Source organism: Sorghum bicolor, chromosome 5, assembly GCF_000003195.3.
Source record: "Sorghum bicolor cultivar BTx623 chromosome 5, Sorghum_bicolor_NCBIv3, whole genome shotgun sequence".
Classification (NCBI taxonomy): Eukaryota; Viridiplantae; Streptophyta; class Magnoliopsida; order Poales; family Poaceae; genus Sorghum; species Sorghum bicolor.
Genome location: NC_012874.2, coordinates 55,317,926 through 55,339,123, shown reverse-complemented (window position 1 = coordinate 55,339,123; position 21,198 = coordinate 55,317,926). Strand labels below are relative to the sequence as shown.

The window sequence follows — 21,198 nt, the reverse complement described above, 5'->3', positions numbered from 1 at the left end:
TCAGATGAAATTCTTGTTTGCACAGATGGTGCTAAAGGAGCTGCCTAAAGAAAAATATGTAGTCCCTTATCCTGGGCCTGTTGCTTCTCCTGCATCTCTCAGGAATTCAACTGAGAAGGGGAACAATGGTGCAATGGTTTTTGTTAGTGATGATATATGTGATGGAATGTTGGATATTTCATTCAAAAGAATACTCAAGAAATCTGAAGTTGCATCTCCAGAGTTGATGGAGCTATGTAGCGATGAGGTTCATGGAAAGAATGGCTTTCTACAGTACCATTCTCTACTGGTGCGTTTCTTATGTCCTCTTAAAATTGATTACTTCAGAATGTAACACATACCATTTCAATCAACCTGCAATCCAGCAATTCAATGTTGCCACATGTTGTGTATTGTTCCCTCCGTTCGAAATTGTAAGATGTTTTGGCTTTTCTAGATACATTACTTTTACTATGTATCTAAACAGTTTATAACTAAGTTCATATCAAGAGCTTATTGTATCTAGAAAAGCTAAAACATCTTACAATTTGGGAATGGAGAGAGTAATTATCTACTGTTCTTTATTGTTAGCAATAGGCGCCCTAATGGGCTGTTATGGGTTGGTGTGGTTAAGCACCTTAGAGATTAAGATAGATTGATAAGGCAAGGATCACCATTGATTGGGTGTTTCTATAAACCCTTAGGGATCCTTGCCTATATAATGTACCCCTGTACCTCTTTAATCAATCAATCAATCACGAGACTAATTGCTCTCATGGTATCAGCTTAGGTTTAGCCTTCTGTTTCCGCTGCACCTTCCTTGCGTGCGTCGGCTGCCTGCCGCGCCGCCCTTCTCTTCCTGCGCGCCGGCCCTCGCCGTGCTGCGCCCCTCACTACCGCGCGCAGGCCCCTCGCCGTGCTGCGCCCCACGCGCAGGCCCTCAGCCGCGCGCCCCCAGCCCCACGCGCGCAGGCCCTCAGCCGCGCGCCCCCAGCCACACGCGCGCCGGCCTCTGTTGTACTACGCCGCCATGGCTTCCTCTCCACCCACCTCCAAGGCACCGAAGACGCCTCCCTCACCGACGAGATCGTCCAGGAGCAGGCGACCGCCGCCGCCGCCACCGCACAGCGCCTGGAACGCGAACGGGACCGCAAGGCCACGCGCGACGCTGCCCTGGCTCGCGCCCTCGAAGCCGAGCAGCAGGCTGCAGCCGCCGCCAAGGAGCGGGACGAGGCGGCCCAACGCGCCAGCGCGGCTCTTGCGCGCGCTGCCATGGAGCAGGCAGCCGCCGACGCCGCCATCGCGCCCGAACCTTCGGGAGGAGCCCCTGAGTCGCCTGGAGGAACCCCTGCTCCACCTGATCTTCGTGCAGCCATGCTTCATCACGAAGTCATGGCCCTGCTTCAACTCCACTCCCAGGCTGTCGCCGTCAGCAACATCCGGAACCACGTCACCACCATCCTCGATGTCGACTCCGGCAACTTCAACCGTTGGTGCGACCAGTTTCTGCTCATCCTCGGCAAGTTCTCTCTCCAGGGCCATGTCCGCGAAGACCCTCCAGTCCCGATATCTCCTGATTGGGCCTGGATGGACTGCGTCATCAAGTTCTGGATCGTCGCCACGCTCACGGATGACCTGGACGAGATCATCCCTGCTTAGGGCTCTACAGCCAGGCACGCCTGGCTTGCCGTCGAGTCGCAATTTCTCGGCAACCGTGAGGCTCGCTCCATTCAGTTGGAGACGCGGTTTTGCAACTTCGTCCAAGGCGACCTCTCCGTCACCGAGTACTGCCGCCAGCTGAAGAAGATGGCCGATGACCTCACGGCCCTCGGCGAGGTGATCACCGATCGCACCCTCGTCCTCAACGTCATCCGCGGCCTCAACGAGCGTTTTGCTCACGTCGGCACGCTTCTCTGCCGAGCCAAGCCTTTCCCCACGTTCCTGGAGACTCGTGAGGACCTCATCCTCGAGGAACTCACCATGGGACATCGCAAGGAGACCCCTGCCCCTGCCCTCGCCGCCTCCACCCCTCCCACCACGGCACCGCCACCTTCTGCAGGTACTGGAGGCACTGGAGGGGGCTCCAAAGCCTCGAACAGCCGCCGCAGCAAGCGCGGTGGCGGCGGCAAAGGACAAGGCAGCAGCAGCACTTCAGGACAGGGCTATCGCCCTCCTGGTGTGCCACACAGCAGCAGCAGCCGGCTCGGGGAGGGCGCCCTTGGCCCAGCTTCTACAATCCCTGGTCTGGCACCATCCAGATGTGGCCAGGAGGTCCTCGTCCGCCACTGGCACCCATCCCGGTGCCCCCTCATCTCCAGGCGCAGCATCAGGCTCAGCAGCAGGCGCAGCACCAGGCACAGCAGCAGGCCCTGTTTGCTCAGCAACAGCAGCAGGCGCTTGTTGCTCACCAGCAACCCGCTGGTCAGTGGGCTGCTCCGGGGTTTTACAACCCTATGACCGGCCTGCCTTCCTGGGACCCCACGGATCTCGCCGCCGCCTTCAGCACGACATCGCAGACCCCTCCTTCGACCAACGAGTGGTATTTTGACTCAGGTGCTACTTCACATATGACATCTCAGCCCTCCTCACTTTCACATATTCCTCTTCGGCGGTACCCTCACCCTTCATCTATTATTGTCGGTAATGACTCTCTTATTCCTGTCACTGCCACTGGCTCCACAGAGTTATCATCCAAATTGCGTCTTAATAATGTCCTTGTATCGCCACAAATTATTAAGAATCTTATCTCTGTTCGCCAATTTACTATTGACAATAATTGCTCTATTGAGTTTGACCCCGCTGGTTGTTCTGTGAAGGTTCTTCCGTCTCGGAAAGAGATCGTCAGGTGCAATAGCTCTGGGCCGTTGTACCCACTTCGTCTTCCACCAGCACTCTCCTTTGTCGCTCAGGGCTCTTCTCCACTGTGGCATCGGCGTCTTGGGCATCCTGGCCACGAGGCTCTGTCAAAGCTAGCGTCTAGTGTTTCACTCCCTATTCAGGATTGTTAAGATTTATGTCATGCGTGTCAACTCGGGCGACATGTTCGTCTGCCCTTTCATTTGTCCACCTCCCGTGCGTCTAGCAAGTTTGATCTTATTCATTGTGATTTATGGACCTCTTCAGTTATCAGTATTTCTGGTTATAAATATTATTTGGTTATTCTCGATGATTGCACTCATTATTTGTGGACATTTCCTTTACACCTTAAATCTGACACTTTCAGCACGCTCGCTCAATTCATCGCCCATGTCTCCACTCAGTTTGGCACCCGCGTCAAAGCAGTACAGTGCGACAACGGGAGAGAGTTTGACAACTCTAGTACCCCCCCACTTCTTCCTCACCCAGGGCATCCACCTTCGCATGTCCTGCCCTTACACCTCGCCTCAGAACGGTAAAGCTGAACGCGTTATTCGGTCTATCAATAATGTTGTTCGCTCCCTGCTATTTCAGGCGTCCATGCCTCCCTCCTACTGGGTGGAGGCTCTCTCCACGGCGACTGTCCTGCTCAACATATTGCCCACCAAGACTCTAGAACTCTCCACTCCTCATCTTGCCTTATTTGGCAAACCACCCACATATGATCATCTACGAGTCTTCGGTTGCAAATGTTATCCCAACATGTCTGCCACTGCTCCTCAGAAGCTTGCCCTTAGGTCTGTCCTGTGTGTCTTCCTAGGCTACTCAGCTCATCATAAAGGGTACCGCTGCCTAGACCTATCATCTAATAGAGTCATCATTTCCCGACACGTCTTCGATGAAACGGCCTTCCCTTTCGCTGAGCGTCATGGTCCTAGTACTCCAGCAGATCTTGAGTTTCTTGCCGATGACACTACTGATGTTGTGCCCGTTCCTATTGGACCGTCGCATAAGTGTTTGTCTACAGAAACTTCTCCCAGCACCCTCGACGCCGCCTGCACCCTTGCCGGTCCTTGTGAGGCTGTGCCTGGGGCGCCCCTGGAGTCTCCCGAGGATACGGAGGATCCTCCTACACCCGCGCTCTACGTCCCTCCTGCGCTGCGGACGTCAGGGACATCCACCGCGCCACGCGCGGCCCCCAGGAGTTCCCCTTCCGCGCCACGCGCGGCCCTAGAGTTACCCTCGCGGCCCCCAGGAGTCCACCCTCTGCACCGCCCGCAGGCTCCCCGGCACTTGTGCATGTGCCTCGTGGGCCGCCGCCAGGGTTCCCTCCTCTCCGGCCGGCTCGCGACTTCACATACGTCTACACGCGCCGCCCGTGTGAGCCACCAGCCGCCCCGGCTGCTGCATCAACTGCTGCACCAGCTGCCCCTGGTGCACGTCCGTCGCTGCTGCACCAGCAGCATTGCTGCCCAAAGGTGCGGTTGCTGTTCCTCCAGTGGCCAGCCAGCACCCCATGAGCACCCGGTCCAAGAGCGGCTACAAGATGCTCGCCCTCTACCACGCCGTGCCTCTCTCTCTGGTGCCAAAGACCTTCCGTAGCGCTCTGGCTGACCCCAATTGGCGAGCCGCTATGGAGGAAGAACATGGTGCTCTCTTGCAGAACCACACCTGGGATCTCGTGCCTCGTCCTCCTCGGGCCAACGTTGTCACTGGGAAGTGGATCTTCAAGCACAAACTTCAGTCTGATGGCTCCCTCAAGCGGTACAAGGCACGTTGGGTTCTTCGTGGTTTTACCCAGCGGCCTGGTGTGGACTTTGATGAGACCTTAGCCCTGTGGTGAAACCTGCTACTATCCGCACGGTGCTCTCCTTAGCGCTCACTCGTCACTGGCCCATTCACCAGCTGGATGTGAAGAACGCCTTTCTTCATGGGACTTTGACTGAGACTGTACTCTCAGCAGCCGTCCGGGTTCGAAGATCCAGCTCATCCGGATTATGTCTGTCTCTTGAAGAAGTCGCTCTATGGCCTGAAGCAGGCTCCTCGTGCTTGGTATAGTCGGATGGCCTCTTACTTGCTATCCATTGGGTTCGTCGAAGCCAAATCAGACACCTCACTCTTCATCTACCAGCGCGGATCAAACACAGCCTATCTGTTGCTCTATGTCGATGATATTGTACTCACAGCCTCGTCGTCAGTCTTTCTTAGGCGGATCATCTCGGCTCTTCAGCGAGAGTTCGCCATGAAAGACCTTGGTGAACTACATCACTTTCTCGGTATGCATGTTCAGCGGCGTGGTGATGGACTACTGCTCTCACAGTGACAGTACATGCTGGACATCTTAGATTGCGCCGGGATGGCCGAGTGCAAGCCGTGCTCTACACCAGTTGACACCAACTCCAAGGTTGCTGCAGCTGAGGGGGCCCCTGTGTCTGATGCTACAGACTTTCGCAACCTTGCTGGAGCTCTTCAGTACTTGACGTTCACTCGCCCAGATATTGCATATGCAGTTCAACAGGTCTGCCTTCACATGCATGACCCTCGAGAGCCTCACTTTGCTTCTCTGAAGCGTATTCTTCGCTATGTTCGGGGCACACTTCACCTCGGTCTACTGCTGCGACCGACTACTTCGGCTGATCTTGTTGTTTACACCGACGCTGATTGGGCTCGCAGATCCACCTCTGGTTATGCAGTGTTCCTTGGTGACAACCTTGTTTCCTGGTCTTCCAAGCGCCAGAATACAGTATCAAGGTCAAGTGCTGAAGCCGAGTATCGCACAGTAGCAAATGGAGTTGCAGAGGCGACCTGGCTACGCCAGCTTCTCTTGGAACTGCATGCCCCGCTTAGGCGCGCCACACTGGTGTACTGCGACAACATCAGTGCTGTCTACATGACCTCCAATTTAGTGCAACATCAGCGCACCAAGCACATTGAGATTGATCTTCACTTCGTCCGGGAGCGAGTCGCCATTAGTGATCTACGAGTTCTGGATGTTCCTACTTCCTCGCAGCTGATATCTTCACCAAGGGACTGCGACTGCCTACCTCAGTGTTCACAGAGTTTAGGTCCAGTCTAAACGTGCAAAGTGACTGGCGTTTTGACTGTGGGGGAGTGTTAGCAATAGGCGCCCTAATGGGCTGTTATGGGCTGGTGTGGTTAAGCACCTTAGGGATTAAGATAGATTGATAAGGCAAGGATCACCGTTGATTGGGTGTTTCTATAAACCTTAGGGATCCTTGATTGGGTGTTTCTATAAACCCTTAGGGATCCTTGCCTATATAATGTACCCCTGTACCTCTTCAAGTCTTCAATCAATCAATCAATCCCGAGACTAATTGCTCTCATTTATCAATAATCTGTCCATAATCTACACTATAAAGGAGCAAACAAATTGGATAACACTTGTCACCTAAAAACAGTCTACCCACGTATGATCTCCTCCCTTGGATGTTATTTTAACGCGACTGATAAGGTGTAAATATGGTTAACCATAGGCCCACAACGTTTCCTTACTCCAGAAACGCGTGTTTCTGGGCAAATCATCGACTCCGCTCCAAAATTTTTGACACCGACGCCTTTTCTTACCCGCCAAAAGAGATGCTTATGGCAGTTCTTATGTCTTCTATCTGCTTTGTATAATTTCTCACTTCCTTTATCCAGTTGGATCTCATCACATTTATTGCTTATGAAAGACCAATCATTGCTGCCAAGAGAGCTGTACAGAGAATTACTTGTGTTATTGGAGATGTGAAAGCAGGAACAACATACCCCAAGGTTGGGTCTTTCATGTGTATAGCCCAAGTATTACTGATTTAATTAATTTGTTATGTTATTTCTGTCCTCAAGAATTTACTTACATTTGAGAAATCTTTGGTTACTGCATGTGTATGCTAGGATTTGGTTGCTATTGAAAGTGCGCAGCTAGGGCTTGAAACTGTTGTCAGTGCAATATTTGATGATGCAGCTAAGAGCAGTCTGGATGTGGAATTTCCTTCGCAGAGAATACACAAGATATTTGAACGTCTGTGAATCTAACTTCCACATTCTTCTGTTTTTTGTTATTCTTCTACATAACTTGTCTTATTGTCTGCATGTGATCAGGTTTACTTCTGCAATTTCTATCTTTGAATTGGACTGAACCAAAGCTTGTTATTATCCTGGGTCACTATTTGGATGCTTTGTGCCCTTTTTTGAGACACTTTCCGGACGCAGTTGGCATGGTTGTGGCTAAGCTTTTAGAACTATTGTCATCAATCAATGTTGATTGTCATGTAAGCCTAATTCTCTCATGTTCAGTCACTGTGGGAGAATCTTGATTCATTCTATATTAGATCTTTTCATCTTCAAGTTGTTGAAATGTAGTCTAGAAGCAATATTTGTAATGCATTAATTTTAACTTTTTTCTGTATGTTTTGTTCATTCTAGAACTAGATAGCCCATGTCTCTGAGTTCCCTACAGGTTTTATGTAACCTGTAATTTGGAGTTTCAGGACCCTTCAAAATCTCAGTGTGCAAGATTGCAAATCTGCTCAGGCATCATTCACATATCTCAAGTTGCCGATGGAGCTTCTCTCCCTTCATATATGAAGGTTAGGTTTGGATTTGCTTCCACATCGTCTCTCAATTTTCATTTATGGAATTGAACAGATTTTTTTCGCCAAAAAGCACAAACTACATATCACTATTTTCTACACACCCCTAACAAGTGAGTTCATAGCATATTGGATACATTTTTTTTGGAACATTTACTTGATTATTTGTACATGTCGTGTAGAAACAAGATGCGAATTTTCTTTTGCAGTGATTTAAGTTTTTCTGTTGTGGGGTATGTGTATTAACTGCCCTGTTGGGCATGCTTTTATTTAATACTTAATCAGAAAATTTGGGTCAATATTATGAGTATTGAATTTTCAGTTATTCTGAGAGAATAAAGTACTATTGTGCAGGATTTATTTTCCATTCCACACATAACTGAAGAAGATGTGCTTGCCTTTGTTGAAAGTAACATAACTGCTTATTCTGTGGAACAGAAGCAAGGTAAGATGCTATCATTTTGCATTAAGTTACTACTTATACATGGAACCACATGACATGAAAGCTCTGGGCACACAAAAAATGAAATATACGATCATGAAACCTGTTAGACAGCCAAATACGGTTCTGTTTCTGTAAGCCGCATGTATCCTGACCTATACACACATCATAATCAATCTACCAATTGTTGCCATATACCTTTGCTCTCAAAACCTGCATATAGAAAATTAAATTTCATATGTGTGCTATACAAAAGCTCTGGGTGTACCTACATTGTTTGTACAATACTAGTGAAATTGGCATCCACTTCAGATATATTATTGTTGTTACTATCTATGGTTTTCTTCCTACAACTGTAACTGAGCCTAGAGAAAAAAACAGATTGGGTAGGAGTAGGATACTTGTGTCTTGTTGGATGTATACCTGAATGTTAAGGTAGGATTTAGTTTAGGGGGCCTATATATCTGATAAAAGTACTATGCTGCTTGTTTTCAGGTAGGATTTAGTTTAGGGACCTCTGTATCTGATAAAATACTATGGTGCTTGTTCTCATTCAATGTCTTATGCAACTATTAATGCTATTGACACCTAATATTATAGAGAATATGCTAGAAAGTTGTGAAATACATGTGCTCATGTTCTTATATTCTTTTCTTTTCAGCATGTGAAGAATGGAATCAGGATGGAGGAGCTACACACACCTCTTCTGGCTCTTCTGTAATGACATCTCCAAGTACTCATATGACATCAGAACTGTGTCCTTGGGCTCAAAATGTTCAAAGTCCGGGCTTATATGTCGCTCTTTCTTATTTTCATGATCTGCCGACAATGCAACCTTCTTTCAATTTGTGTTCTTTATTTCCTATATCAAATGGCATCGCTCTTACCTTGAACCAAAAGAAATTAAACCACAATCTCATCCATTGTCCCCGACTTTATTACACCTCTTTCCCACATCATGGTTCAGTGCCTATCTCTTGGCTGAGGTTGGGTACAAAATCCTATTATGGAAATGAAGCCAAGAGTTTGAACCTTAGTCCAGAATATCAAATCAGTACTCATGTTTCTGAAGGATCCACTCAGTTTGTTAGTGAAATAAATCTGGTAAGCATATCTATTCTTTTCCCCCATTCTCTTATTATGCCTTCAATTTTCATGTCAGAATTTCCTCTTGAAGAAAGCAAGTGGTTTTCATATGTTTCTGAATTAAATATAGGCATATTTGTGAATGTTTCCTATGAAACTATAAATTACAATATGGTTTGTGGTGAACTTTTTAACTTACTGCAGAAACAAAAAGCCAGGATATGTTTCACTGGTTGAGGCAGCAGCCCTGGTAGTTTTGCCATGGGACTGGAAAGCATAAAGAAGCAATCTGGATAATTGTAGTAGTATTATTATTTCCAAAAAAAAGTAATAGTATTTACCTTGTGCAATTGTAGCATGACATGGGCTAACTGCAGTCATGGAGAGAACCAACCCCAAATACTACACCCTCCGTTTCAATATGTAGGTTGTTTTAGTTTTGACTTTTCTAACTCTGACCAAGTTTATAGAAAAATGCACCGCATCTACAACATCAAATTAGTTTTGTGAATCCCACCATGGAATGTCTGCATTTATTTGGTACTGTAGATGTTACTTTATTTTTCTATAAATTTGGTCAAAGAGAGAAAAGTTTGACATAGGAGAAAACTAAATTGGCATACATTTTGGAACAGAGGGACCCCCATCCACTCACACACATTCAGACTATCAGGGAAAACAGAATGAAGGAACCCCAGGCTTATAGATTTGGGCACTCACTAATTTTCTAGATTGCCTTTGGCATAAGCATCACAACTCTCCCTTTTGCTTTTAAGACATACAGTTGCCGTAGCTCCATAGATAGACAATCCTCCTTGATTGCTGCTGAACAAAGGAATTTTTCATGGTGCAGGGTATTGTGGGAACAATGTCATGCCATCAAGAAAAAGGCCAGCTACTTCTTTTGGAGCACAATATCCTATCTGAAGTATTTGTCAATGTGACGTCCTTTCCTAGGTATATTGATAGTTACACCTTTTATGTCTTATTCATAATCTTACGTGCACTATGTTATGCTGTTTACCACTGCCATTTAGGGATAAAAATGGGACAGATAATTGCCGATATACGTCCATCCCTAAAGGGTTTAAAGACTACATGGGTAATCCATATATATGAATCCAGACATTTAATATCCGTACCATACCCGAATCGGAATAGTTAAAATTGGATTCTGATACGTATATGGAATAGATATTAATATCTGCTGCATCGGCACTATCCGTATCCGACTCTGAATCCCAGAAAGAAACAAGTACCCGTCTTTGGTAATCGTAATATCTGTTCGCATCCGATCTGGTTTCATCCAAAGTTCAAAAAGGCGACGCTAGGCGGTCGCCTGGGCGCGCTTACGCGCTGGGCGACGGGGTACCACCTTGCCTATGGGGGTAGGCGGGTACCTAGGCGGCGACCAACTGTTGACGGCAAAAGGAGGCCAGATCCACCATGGCAGGGACGTGTGAGTGGCAGTGCAGAGGTCAGGCGACAATGGGAAGGATGTAACGTGGGGGTAGCGGCGGCCGGTCGGGGAAGAGGCGACGTTAGGCGGTCACAACAGGCAGATCCGCCAAGGCAGGCACGCGTGGGGGCGGCGTGGACGTTGGATGGTGGTGGGTGGAGGTGGCAACATCGACAGGGGCAGCGGTAGCGGTGGCTGATGGGGGGCAGCAGTTCGGGCGAGATGGCAGACTCGAGCAGAAGAGTTTGCGTCTTCGGGAGGGAGAGAGAGAGAGAGAGAAAGGAGAGGCCAGGAGGAGGGGATAAGTGGATAAGTGTCGGTGGGGGTTAGAGGCTTACTACTTGGCCTTTTAACTGGGCTTTCTCCTCTCTCTCCAATATTGACCACTTATCTCCTTTTTTTTCTTTTAAGTATATATGCATGTATTAGTCACCGCCTTGGAAACGCCTAGGCTCGCCTAAGCTCTCCTAGGCTCTAGGCTATGGGTCACTGCCTAGATATCGCCTAGCGCCTTCTTGAACTTTGGTTTCATCCCTTTCTGCTGTTCATATTAGAGATAAAACTTATATTATCTGTTCTCTTTCAGGATGGAAGATGTGGAGCATTTGCTTCCAGATCTTTTGGGTGTTTTGAACAAAATTTGGACCCAGTCAGATTGGGAGAACAAGTATATGCGTTATACATATTGTATATCTGGTCTTTTTGGCAACGACCAATTTAGGAGGACTGTTCATTCATTGGTAAAATCATTCGAGAATTTGCTTGGTGGCAGAATTGTGGAGTTCTCAGGAATTTGTGAAGCACATTCTTTAGTGTCTGCTGATTACTTGTACTCATCTACCCTTCCAAAGTTGATGCTTCCCCTAATTTTGCGGGTATATCTCCAATGCTTTGTTCCTTACACTAGTTGTAATGACATACTGCAGCAAAACCAGTCTACTAGATTAAGGGGGTGTTTGGTTGAGGTACTAAAGTTTAATAGGTACTGTAGCACATTTGTAACTATAACAATTAGTATCCAATCATGGACTAATTAGAATTAAAAAAATCATCTCGTAAATTATTCTCTAGCTGTGTTTTTAGTTTCGTAAATAGTCTATATTTAATACTTTATGCATGTGTCCAAACATTCGATGTGATAGGGACTAAAGTTTAATGTTGGGAACCAAACAGGGCCTAAAGGGTATTTCATAAGTTTGTTAGAAGAAAACTCATTGTTGTCACTGATCAATGGCCTTGACCACTGGGAATTTTCTGGTGCTTTATATGAAAAAATTACCTTAGTATTAATTGTTGCTTGTGATCATTGAATGTGACTGCATTTATTAAGTTTAACATTTTTCCTTCAGATTCTTAGGTGTATACAAATGCTGTGGAGGGAACCAAATACTTATGATCTGTCAGCAGCAACGGCTGAAGACATAAGTTTTATATTGGAGAATGGTAAACTGCTTCACAGTGATGAAGCTGAAATGCTGCAGAATGCAAAAAGATGGTCACAGGAAATTCGAGCGACCGGGTAAGTTTGCTCTTTGTAGCAGTTGGGCAGTTGCTTTCTACCTTTTCATTTCCTACACAGATGCAATTTGCTTTAAAAAATATTCTCAACCGTACATGGTAGGCTATATTGGCTTGCCCTTTATGCTGTTCTAATAAAATACTTTCTAATTTTTTCACATGGTCTCTTCAAGATATATGCTTATCTATTCTTGAATAACTTTATGTAGTTCATATTTTTTGGAAACACTATTAAATGCCATTAAAACAAAGGTTTTACAAAATACAGTGCTCTTGGTCTAGCCGAAATGATTAAAAGCTTGTTTAATACTTAAATGTATCTGAGCACAAGTTATTTATTTAATGTTGTTTGTTGCAGGTACAATGTCATCCGTTTGTGTGCTTCTGTAAAGGGAGCATTCTATGGATTATTAGACAGGTCATCTATCATCGAAGTTCTCACAGGAAATTTGAGATCAATGGAATTTAATCATTTGGGAAAGCTCATACAAGTTGTCTTCATTCCATTGATTAAATATTGCCCTCATGAATGCTGGGATGAATGGATGGTTGAGTTGTTGGAACCTGTATTTAGCTACTGTGAAGAGATCTTTTATTATGCATGGTTCACTTTTCTTCATGAGGGCCGTGCTAAAGTTACTGCTTATCTTGGTAATCCTCACGGACCAGAAGAAATAGTCAACCAATTTGAAAAGGAGACATTGCTTAAATTTACTCGTTCTGTATCTGAACTGCTTGGGGTTTTAGCATCAGAAAAAATGAATAGTAGTCTTTCACTTTTGAATTATCGAATAAAAACTAGCATGAAGGCTGATGTTCAAGACTTGGAATCCATATCTTCCAGCTCTATCATCGGGTATGAAAATATTCGCTTGTGTTTTCAGTGTGTGGATAATATACATTTACTGAGCTCTTCTTTGTGATTACTTGTAGGTATCTTTTACTCCATAACTGCTTTGGGAGGTTTAGTATGTACATGTTTGGGTGTTTGGTGGATTATCAAGCAGTGGAGAATGCATTGCCATTTTGCTATTCATTGGTCCATCTTGCAAGGGCAACTAATCATGCGAGGCTGAACCAGTTTATCCTTAATGAAATGCTCCCAACTATTATATTACTACTTGGTGTTGATGTCAAGAGTGCAATATCACAGCTTAGTTGCTCATTAAATTCAACCAGAAAAGAAGATGCTAGGAATAATGTTACTCGTCTTTGCCAGGAAATCTATGAAGTGTACATAGATAGTCAGGTAAGTTATCAGGTGTACTTCCTATTCTTTACTTGTAACAATACTAATTTAAAGGGTCACAATCACAAGGTGTCAAGGTCAAATTAACACATGTTTCAGTGTCATGTTCTATACTTATTACTGTCAGTCCGGTATCTTAAATCTAATTAAGTTACTCTTAGATAAATCTTTTTAAGTTTCTACCTGAGAATTGGTGGTTGCAAGGCCATTTGTCTCCTTCAATGACAAGATATGTTGATTTAAATTATTTGGTCGAATACTAGCAAATGGACCAATTAGATTGCATCTAGTTGGTGCATGGATTGAGGGAAGAATGACACACAAATAGTAGGTATAGTGTAGAAGTAATATAATGGTTCCTAGCTGTGGCAGCCCATGGTTGTTCCAGTTGAAAGGAGGCAGCAGCTAGGGCAGGGTGGCATGCTGTGCATAGGGAGGAGATTGGATGTCCAGGATTGGGTTGTAAAACTTCCTTACTGATTAATGATAATGACAACCATGGCCTCATATAAGATGGACAATGATACATGATAGAAGTTTGACGTATATTTTTGGAAAAAGAAGACATGGAAAGTGTTAGAGTTTATGATTCATTGATTAGGCTAACCCTAGAAGGGTAGCAATATAGATGGCCTCGTGGGCCTACATAACATATACATACTCCAACACCCCCCCGCGCAGTCTGAACTACCGGCGCAGCGGAGTTTGCAGACTGGACACGAAAAGAAGTACAACACACGAGCACCCCCACAGACGTAACTAGCCACTGGTGATGTTGAGGGTTGGAGCGGAACTCGGTGAAGGTCGAGGATGGGAGACCCTTGGTGAAGATGTCGGCGAACTGGGAGGTGGTTGGGACGTGGAGGACCCGAACATCGCCAACGGCGACCCGATCCCGGATGAAGTGTAGATCGATCTCCATATGCTTGGTCCTCTGGTGCTGGACCGGGTTGGTGGAGAGGTACACCGCACTGACGTTGTCGCAATAGACCAGTGCGCTCCGTGAGAGAGGGCTATGGAGCTCGGCGAGGAGCTGCCGGAGCCAGGACGCCTCAGCCACGCCGTTAGCAACAGCGCGGTACTCTGCCTCGGCACTAGAGCGGGAGACGATCGGTGGAGGACGACGTCGGTGGAGGAGATCGAAATCGACGGTGCCGCGGAGGTAGCGAAGGATCCGCTTGAGGACGGTGAGGTTTTTCTCCCGGGGATCATGCATATGGAGACATATCTGCTGAACTGCAAGGTGATGTCAGGCCGGGTGAAGGTGAGGTACTGAAGTGCACCGGTAAGACTCCGATATGCAGTGGGATCTGTCACTGGGGTACCCTCAGCCTCTGATAGCTTACCCTGTGTGTCAACCGGAGTGGAGCAGGGCTTGCAGTCAGTCATCCCAGCTCGCTTCAGGATATCACGAGTGTACTACCATTGGTGAAGGAGTAACCCAGTAGGATGAGGCTCAACAATGACCCTGAAGAAAGTGGTGGAGCCGACCCAGATCCTTCATAGCAAACTCCTGCTGAAGTGATGTTATGATCCGATAAAGGAGGGACTCACTAGAGGCTGAGGACAATGTCATCAACATAGAGCAGCAGGTACGCAGTCTTAGCGCCATGGTGATAGATGAACAAAGAAGTGTCTGACTTGGCCTCCACAAATCCCAGGGTCAGTAGGAAAGCAGCGAAACAATGATTCCACGCCCGGGGGGCCTGCTTGAGGCCGTAGAGAGATTTGTTGAGCCGACACCATGTCGGGATGAGAAGAGTCAACAAACCCCGCCGGCTGGCTGCAGTAGACTGTCTCAGTGAGAACGCCATGCAGGAAGGCATTCTTGACGTCCAGTTGATGCGCGGGCCACCCACGAGTGAGAGCCAGCGAGAGGAGTAGAGGACCGTGCGGACGGTAGCCGGCTTCACCACTGGGCTGAAAGTCTCATCGTAGTCGACACTAAGGCGCTGAGTGAAGCCCCAGAGAACCCAGCGAGCCTTGTACCGCTCGAGAGTGCCGTCAGCCCGGTGCTTGTGAGTCCAGATCCACTTGTCGGTGACGATGTTGGAGCCCGGCCCACGGGGCACCGGATCCCACGTCTGGTTGGTGAGGAGCGCCGCGTACTCCTCTTCCATCGCGTGTCGCCAATGAGGGTGCAGCAAGGCCTTGCGGATGGAAGAGGGTATCGGGGAGACCTCCGAGTCCCCGAGCATCGCTGCAAGAGCCCAGGGCTGCAGTGTACCAGCTGCGTGTCGCGTCACCATAGGGTGAACATGTCGCGGGTGTCGGTGCAGAAGCGGTGGGTGGTACACCGGCGTCGCGACACGGCCAGTTGGGGGCCGCGGCGGCAGTGTCGGTGTCGCCGGCGGGGAAGACGCCGCCGATGGCGTTGGTGACCCCGGCGAAGAGGGGGCCACCTGTGTCGACGGAGGCAGCGGCGCCAGCCAGACACGTCGCTGGTAGACGCGCACCGGTTGGGCAAAGCGTGCCAGTGGGGTCGGAGTCGCCTGTCTGGGACCCGCGTCGTGGGCACGTCACGGGTAGACGCGCACTGGCTGGGCGAAGCGTTCCGATGGGGCCGGAGTTGGACCCGTGTCGTGCGCAGGGACCGGTCCGGAAGGTGACCCCTCGAGGCCCGAGCAGGGTACCGGCCCCGCGGTGTCACGGGCGACCGGCGGCGTAGCAGTACCTGCAGGAAACACCAGCAAAGGTGGCTCGACCACTAGGTCAGTGGGAAACACAGAGGAGAGGTCAAGCTTCGAGGTGGAAGCAGGAGTGGTGGTGGTGGTGGAAAAGGGGAAGACAGACTCATCGAACACCACATGGCGAGAGATGAGGACTCGACGAGAGGCAAGGTCGTAGCATCTACCTCTTGTGATCCGGGGAGTACCCAAGGAAGACAGAGAGTCGAACGGGGAGCCAGCTTGTGAGGAGCGGTGGCGGTGGTGTTCGGGTAACACACACACCCAAAGACACGAAGGTGATCGTAGCGAGGAGGGGTACCGAAGAGAGTGTGGTGTGGCGTGGGAGTTGGGCAGGCAGCGGAAGGAAGGCAGTTAAGGATGTACGTGGAGGTGTGCAAGTGCTCAGCCAGAAGCGAGCAGGAAGCGAGGCCTGAAGCAGAAGAGTGCGCACGGTGTCGTTGGTGGTGCGAATCATGCCCTCAGCCTTGCCGTTTTGAGGGGAGGTATACGGGCAAGACATGCGCAATTGGACATCGTGAGAGAGAAAGAAGGCACAGGAGGTGGAGTTATCGAACTCCTGACCATTGTCACACTGGACAGCCTTGATGGTGAGGCCGAACTGTGTGGACACCCAAGCGAAAAAGTGAACGAGCGCGGGGAAAGCATCTGACTTCGCACGTAAAGGAAAAGTCCAGGAATAATACGAATAATCATCAACCACCACAAGATAGTACTTGTATCCAGATATACTGATGACAGGAGATGTCCATAAGTCGCAATGTATAAGGTCAAAAATGTGGGCCGCATGAGAAGAAGAACTATGAAAAGGAAGACGAACATGACGGCCCAGTTAGCACGCATGACACAAATGCTCATCGTGAGCCCGAGTACATCAAATATTGGAACTACGACTGAGCTGCATCAGGGCATCACGTCCAGGATGGCCGAGACGCCGGTGCCAAGTAGTGGAAGTAGTGGTGGCGAAGGCAGTTGACAAAACTGGCGAAGGAGGCGAGGCAGATGCCGGAAAGCGAAGAGTGTAAAGGGGCCCCGTGCTGTCACATCGGAGCAGAGGTCGTCGGAAAGCCAAATCCTTCACAGTAAGACCAGAAGAGTCAAACTCCACAGAACAAGAATTTTCAGCTGTAAAATGACGAATTGAAAGAAGGTTGTGAACCATAGAAGGAGCAACAAGAACGTCAGAAAGACGAAAGGAACCATGGGGGCCGGCGGCACTCACAGATGTGACAGGAAGACACGACCCATTGGTGACCATAATGGACGAAGGAAGAGAGGAAGATGGAGGGTGAACAGAAGAAAGTATACCGGGGTTAGGAGTGGTGTGTTAAGTAGCCTTAGAGTCGGCGACCTACTCCGGCCCAACTGGTGGTGTCAAGGCTATGGTGCTGAAGGAGTGGGCCAAGTCCACCTGGTCCCAACCGGCAAGCCCGAGCCACGTAGACGTGGGGGGTGCCGTCCACGGGGTCGTGGAGGGAAAACCCGGGGAAGCACCAGCGAGCATGGCTGCCGGCGGGCGAGGCTCACCACCGGGAGCCTGGAACGACCACATGGAGATGCGCCCTGACCATGGGTTGTGGAAGGATGGCCAGGGTGCACCTCGTGGGGGTGGCAACGTCGTGTTGCCCCCACGACCTGCTCCACGTCCCCGCCACGGCGACGGTGGCCGCCACGGCCCCGCCACCCCCGCTCGGCCTGGGGGGAAGAGGACCAAGAAGTGACGACTGTGGTGGTGGGGCTGGATGGGGAGGAGTGGCAGCGAGAGCAGTCGAGGAGGACGAGGACCCCGGGGCGGAGGTGGACCCAGGCTGGAGGCCCTGAGTAAGCTCCTCCATGACAAGGTCATCACGGACCTGCAGGAAGGTGGGGAAGGGCCGCTGCCGGGTGATCCACATCCGGAGGTAGGAGTAGCAGTCACTGAGCCCGCGGAGAACGTTGAGGACCAAGATACAGTCCTCCAAGGGCCAGCTGAGGTCGCCGAGGGAGTCCGCCATGCCCTTCATCTGGCGGCAGAACTTGCTGACGGAGAGGTCACCCTGGACAAAGGTACGGAAGCTCGCATTCAGTCGCAGAGCCCGGGCTTCGGCGTTGCCCAGGAACTGGCCCTCGAGCGCCAGCCAGGCCCCGCGAGCGCTCAGATTGTTGCGGACGAGGTCGTGGAGGTCCAGGGAGATCGTCTCCAGAATCCAGGAGAGGACGATGCTGTTGAGGCGCAGCCACGAGGGGGTCGGGACCGCGCCCGTGGTGTCGAGGAGGGCGTGGTCGTCGAGGGCGTAGCGACGGAGGGTCAGGAGGACCATGTCCCGCCAGCGAGCGTAGGAGGGTGACTCGGGCTCGAGGACGACTGAGACGAGGAGGCGGATGTTCTGGACACCCCTGGCCTGGTAGTGGAGCTGCGCCACGAGCGGATTGGCCGGATCGTGCCAGATGACCGCGGCGGATCCCGAGGACGTGGTCCTGACGTCGAGCGAGGCTGGGAGGCTGAGGAACTGCTCCGCTTCGGTGATCTGGCGGGCCAAGGCGTCGGCAGTATCGCGCTTGCGCTCCCAGGCGACGGCGGCCTCACACATGCGGGCCCGGCCCTCCGCAGCCGCAGCACGAGCAATGACGAGAGCAGCGAGGAGGGTGGAGTCCGGACGATGGGTCATAGGCGGCGGAGGTGGTGCGGAGAAGGGAGCCGTGCCTCCCGCACTCGCGGGCAGAGCAGCCGCGCTCGGGCCTGCGGCTAGGCCAGGGGCCGGCCCCCTGGGCAGAGCGCCCGTGGCCGTGAGTAGCGCCCTGGGCAGGGCAGCCGCGTCCGGGGGCATGCCGAGGCCAGCTGCAATTACGGCGGCTGCACCCCGGGCGTAGGCGGCTGTGGTGGTGGCGTCGGGCGCGCCCAGGGCGTCTGCAAGTCCTATGTGGAGACCGGTCGCTGGCGCAGGCGCGTCTGCAACGGCGTCGGCTCCCGCGTCCGTCGGATCCACGCACGCCGCGGCCTCTGCAGCGCCCGCCGGTCCCGCGCGCGCGGCCAGGGCAGCAGCCGCGCCGGTGGCCAAGACGTCAGCGGCGCCGGTAGAGGTGGAGGCAGGGGCGGCGGGTCTGTGGTGCAGGTGTCGCGCGATTTGGGCCCAGGTGGAGGTGGGGAGAGAAGGGAAAGAGTGGAAATAGGAGGGAGGAGGAGGAGGCCATCCGGTCATGGCTGCCGGCTGCGCGCCGGCCAGAGGAGGTGATGGCTGGGGTTGGGCAGGAAGGTAACCCTAAGTTGATACCATGTTAGAGTTTCTGATTCATTGATTACGTTAACCTTAGAAGGGTAGCAATATAGTCACATACATGGCCTAGCCTCATGGGCCTACATAACATATACATACTCCAACAGAAAGGGGGTTATATACTATACTACAATAAACAACCTGTGTGCTGTTCCTGCCAGTTGCTTTATCTTATATAGTCTGATTAGCCTTGACGGGCTATAAGGGTAATTTTGAATTTTAATGTAAACCAAAGGTGTAATAACTAAAACACAATGAAAGATGAGGGTTCAAATGTCAAAATTGCCGTCAATCATTTTTTTTTGCTGCAATGTAATGACATTTCCTTTTCCATACGAATTCTTGTTTGATCAAACATTATAATTCAGTTTATTCAATCTTGATCATATGTATATGTTTTTCTTATCAGGTTATAGTGGGTACTAATGGGGTGTCTGATCGCTTTAAAGGTTGGCTAGCTAAGGAATTGGAATATCTTCATAAGCGTGCTTCTTGTGCTGTGCCTGTGGATTTCCCAGAGGGTGCCAAATGGGATTGGGAGGTTCATTTTCTTGATTCTTATTTAGATTTTGTACGATTATGTTCATTGTTCTTTTTAAGTGATTATTTTTCCTACAATTTTTTTCATGCTTAGCTTAATGAAGAATTTGAAAGATACCTTCCTACCTATATGAGTATGCTGGAAGAAGTGGATGCAATGGATGGCTGCTTGAAGGTAACCAAGTGATTCTGTTAAAATTGCTCCAAGTTCTTTTGATATACTGAAATTATAGCTAGTCTCTTTGGCTCAAGAAGAGTGCACTTCTAGTTTGGGGCTAAGTCAATTTTTCTTAAGTTTGACAAGATTTATAGAAAATAGTTTCAGTATTATGTCTCTTAAGGTTTACTATGAAAATATATTCCATGATTAATCTAATGACACTTACTCTATACCATGAATGTTAGTATCTTTTTGCATAAATTTTGTTCAAACATGGAATTGTTTGACTTCTTGAAAAGCGAGAAATGCACTCTTTTCGATAGAGTATTCAATTGTAAAAGTAATTCGTAATTAAGATCCAATCATTTCCTTGAAAACATCCCTCCACTAAAAGGAGCCTGTTCCACTATTCTTGTTAGTGATTTCTATATATTATAGTTAGTATTGACTTCCTTAACTACCAAGCTATATATGGTTACTTCGTTACTTCCATATCTCCTGTAATCTGTAGTGATCTTTAATCACTGACTAATCCCTTGGTTGTGTATTGCTGCATCTCTCCCTCTGTCAACTCTTGCTTGCATGTATCAAATTTGATCTGTTGAACCTGATCCCCTTTTGCTGCTCTAGCCATATTTTTTTCCCACCACGGACGAATCAAATTTATTACCTAAAAGCAACACAATTACAAGAGTTTAGCATTCTGTGAAAGCATAAGTCTAGTGCTTACCTACCTAGGATACTTATCTAGAGTAGTTGGTGGATGCCGTGTTACTTTAGCATCTCTAGAATATGCCTTAATCTTTTCTTAAGGACCAAGCAAGCTACCCTATATGTATCCCCAACCTGCCATAGTTGTGGCAAGGCTAATGGAATAGAAAAACTAGCCCCAAATCCTATGATTTGTGTCCAACAATTGGTAACTAGAGCCTAGTCTCTTACATAGGGGTTTTCCCCTTTACATATCCATAATCCGCAGCCATGTCAAACCGTTCCAATCGTTCCCCTTACCTCTCCTCCCATGGCCTCACCACCTCCAATGGACGGAACATCAGGCGGTCGGCGGCTAGCGCTGAGGGCGATGGCGACGCGACTGCCGATGTGCGGGTCGCGTGGGAGGCGCAAGCGGCCGCGCGAGGATGCAAAGCCACGATTGCAGGCGGCCACGAGGGCAGCGCGTCTCACGGCAGGGAGGCCAAAGCCGCGTGCGCCGCTGAGGCGGCCAAGCAAGTTGCCGTTGCTGCAGCTGCCCTGCGAACAGGAGAAGGCGTAGCAGGCTGACCTAGAGCAGGCAGACGAGGGCGGCACGGATGCAACCTCGACGCTCGTCGGGATTGAGCCCACGTAAGCGCATGGGGCGAGTAGGCGGATGCGGA

At 49.4% G+C, this 21,198-nt stretch overlaps 1 protein-coding gene across 3 annotated transcripts in view; it reads left to right on the top strand.

Moving 5' to 3' along the window:
• LOC8057624 (protein HASTY 1) overlaps positions 1-21,198 on the top strand; it is a 50,653-nt gene that overhangs the window by 8,610 nt on the left and 20,845 nt on the right. For all 3 annotated transcript variants that reach the window (XR_002453464.1, XM_021461471.1, XM_021461470.1), the window contains exons 11-24: positions 26-289; positions 6,496-6,609; positions 6,730-6,856; positions 6,937-7,106; positions 7,326-7,424; positions 7,782-7,872; positions 8,531-8,973; positions 9,809-9,912; positions 11,001-11,289; positions 11,764-11,933; positions 12,291-12,788; positions 12,866-13,181; positions 19,532-19,663; positions 19,757-19,837. Coding sequence is in view for 2 of the 3 variants with exons in the window: in XM_021461471.1 (XP_021317146.1) it covers positions 26-289; positions 6,496-6,609; positions 6,730-6,856; positions 6,937-7,106; positions 7,326-7,424; positions 7,782-7,872; positions 8,531-8,973; positions 9,809-9,912; positions 11,001-11,289; positions 11,764-11,933; positions 12,291-12,788; positions 12,866-13,181; positions 19,532-19,663; positions 19,757-19,837 (2,898 nt within the window). In the remaining variant the exon portion in view is untranslated. The remainder of the gene's footprint in view (positions 1-25; positions 290-6,495; positions 6,610-6,729; positions 6,857-6,936; positions 7,107-7,325; positions 7,425-7,781; positions 7,873-8,530; positions 8,974-9,808; positions 9,913-11,000; positions 11,290-11,763; positions 11,934-12,290; positions 12,789-12,865; positions 13,182-19,531; positions 19,664-19,756; positions 19,838-21,198) is intronic.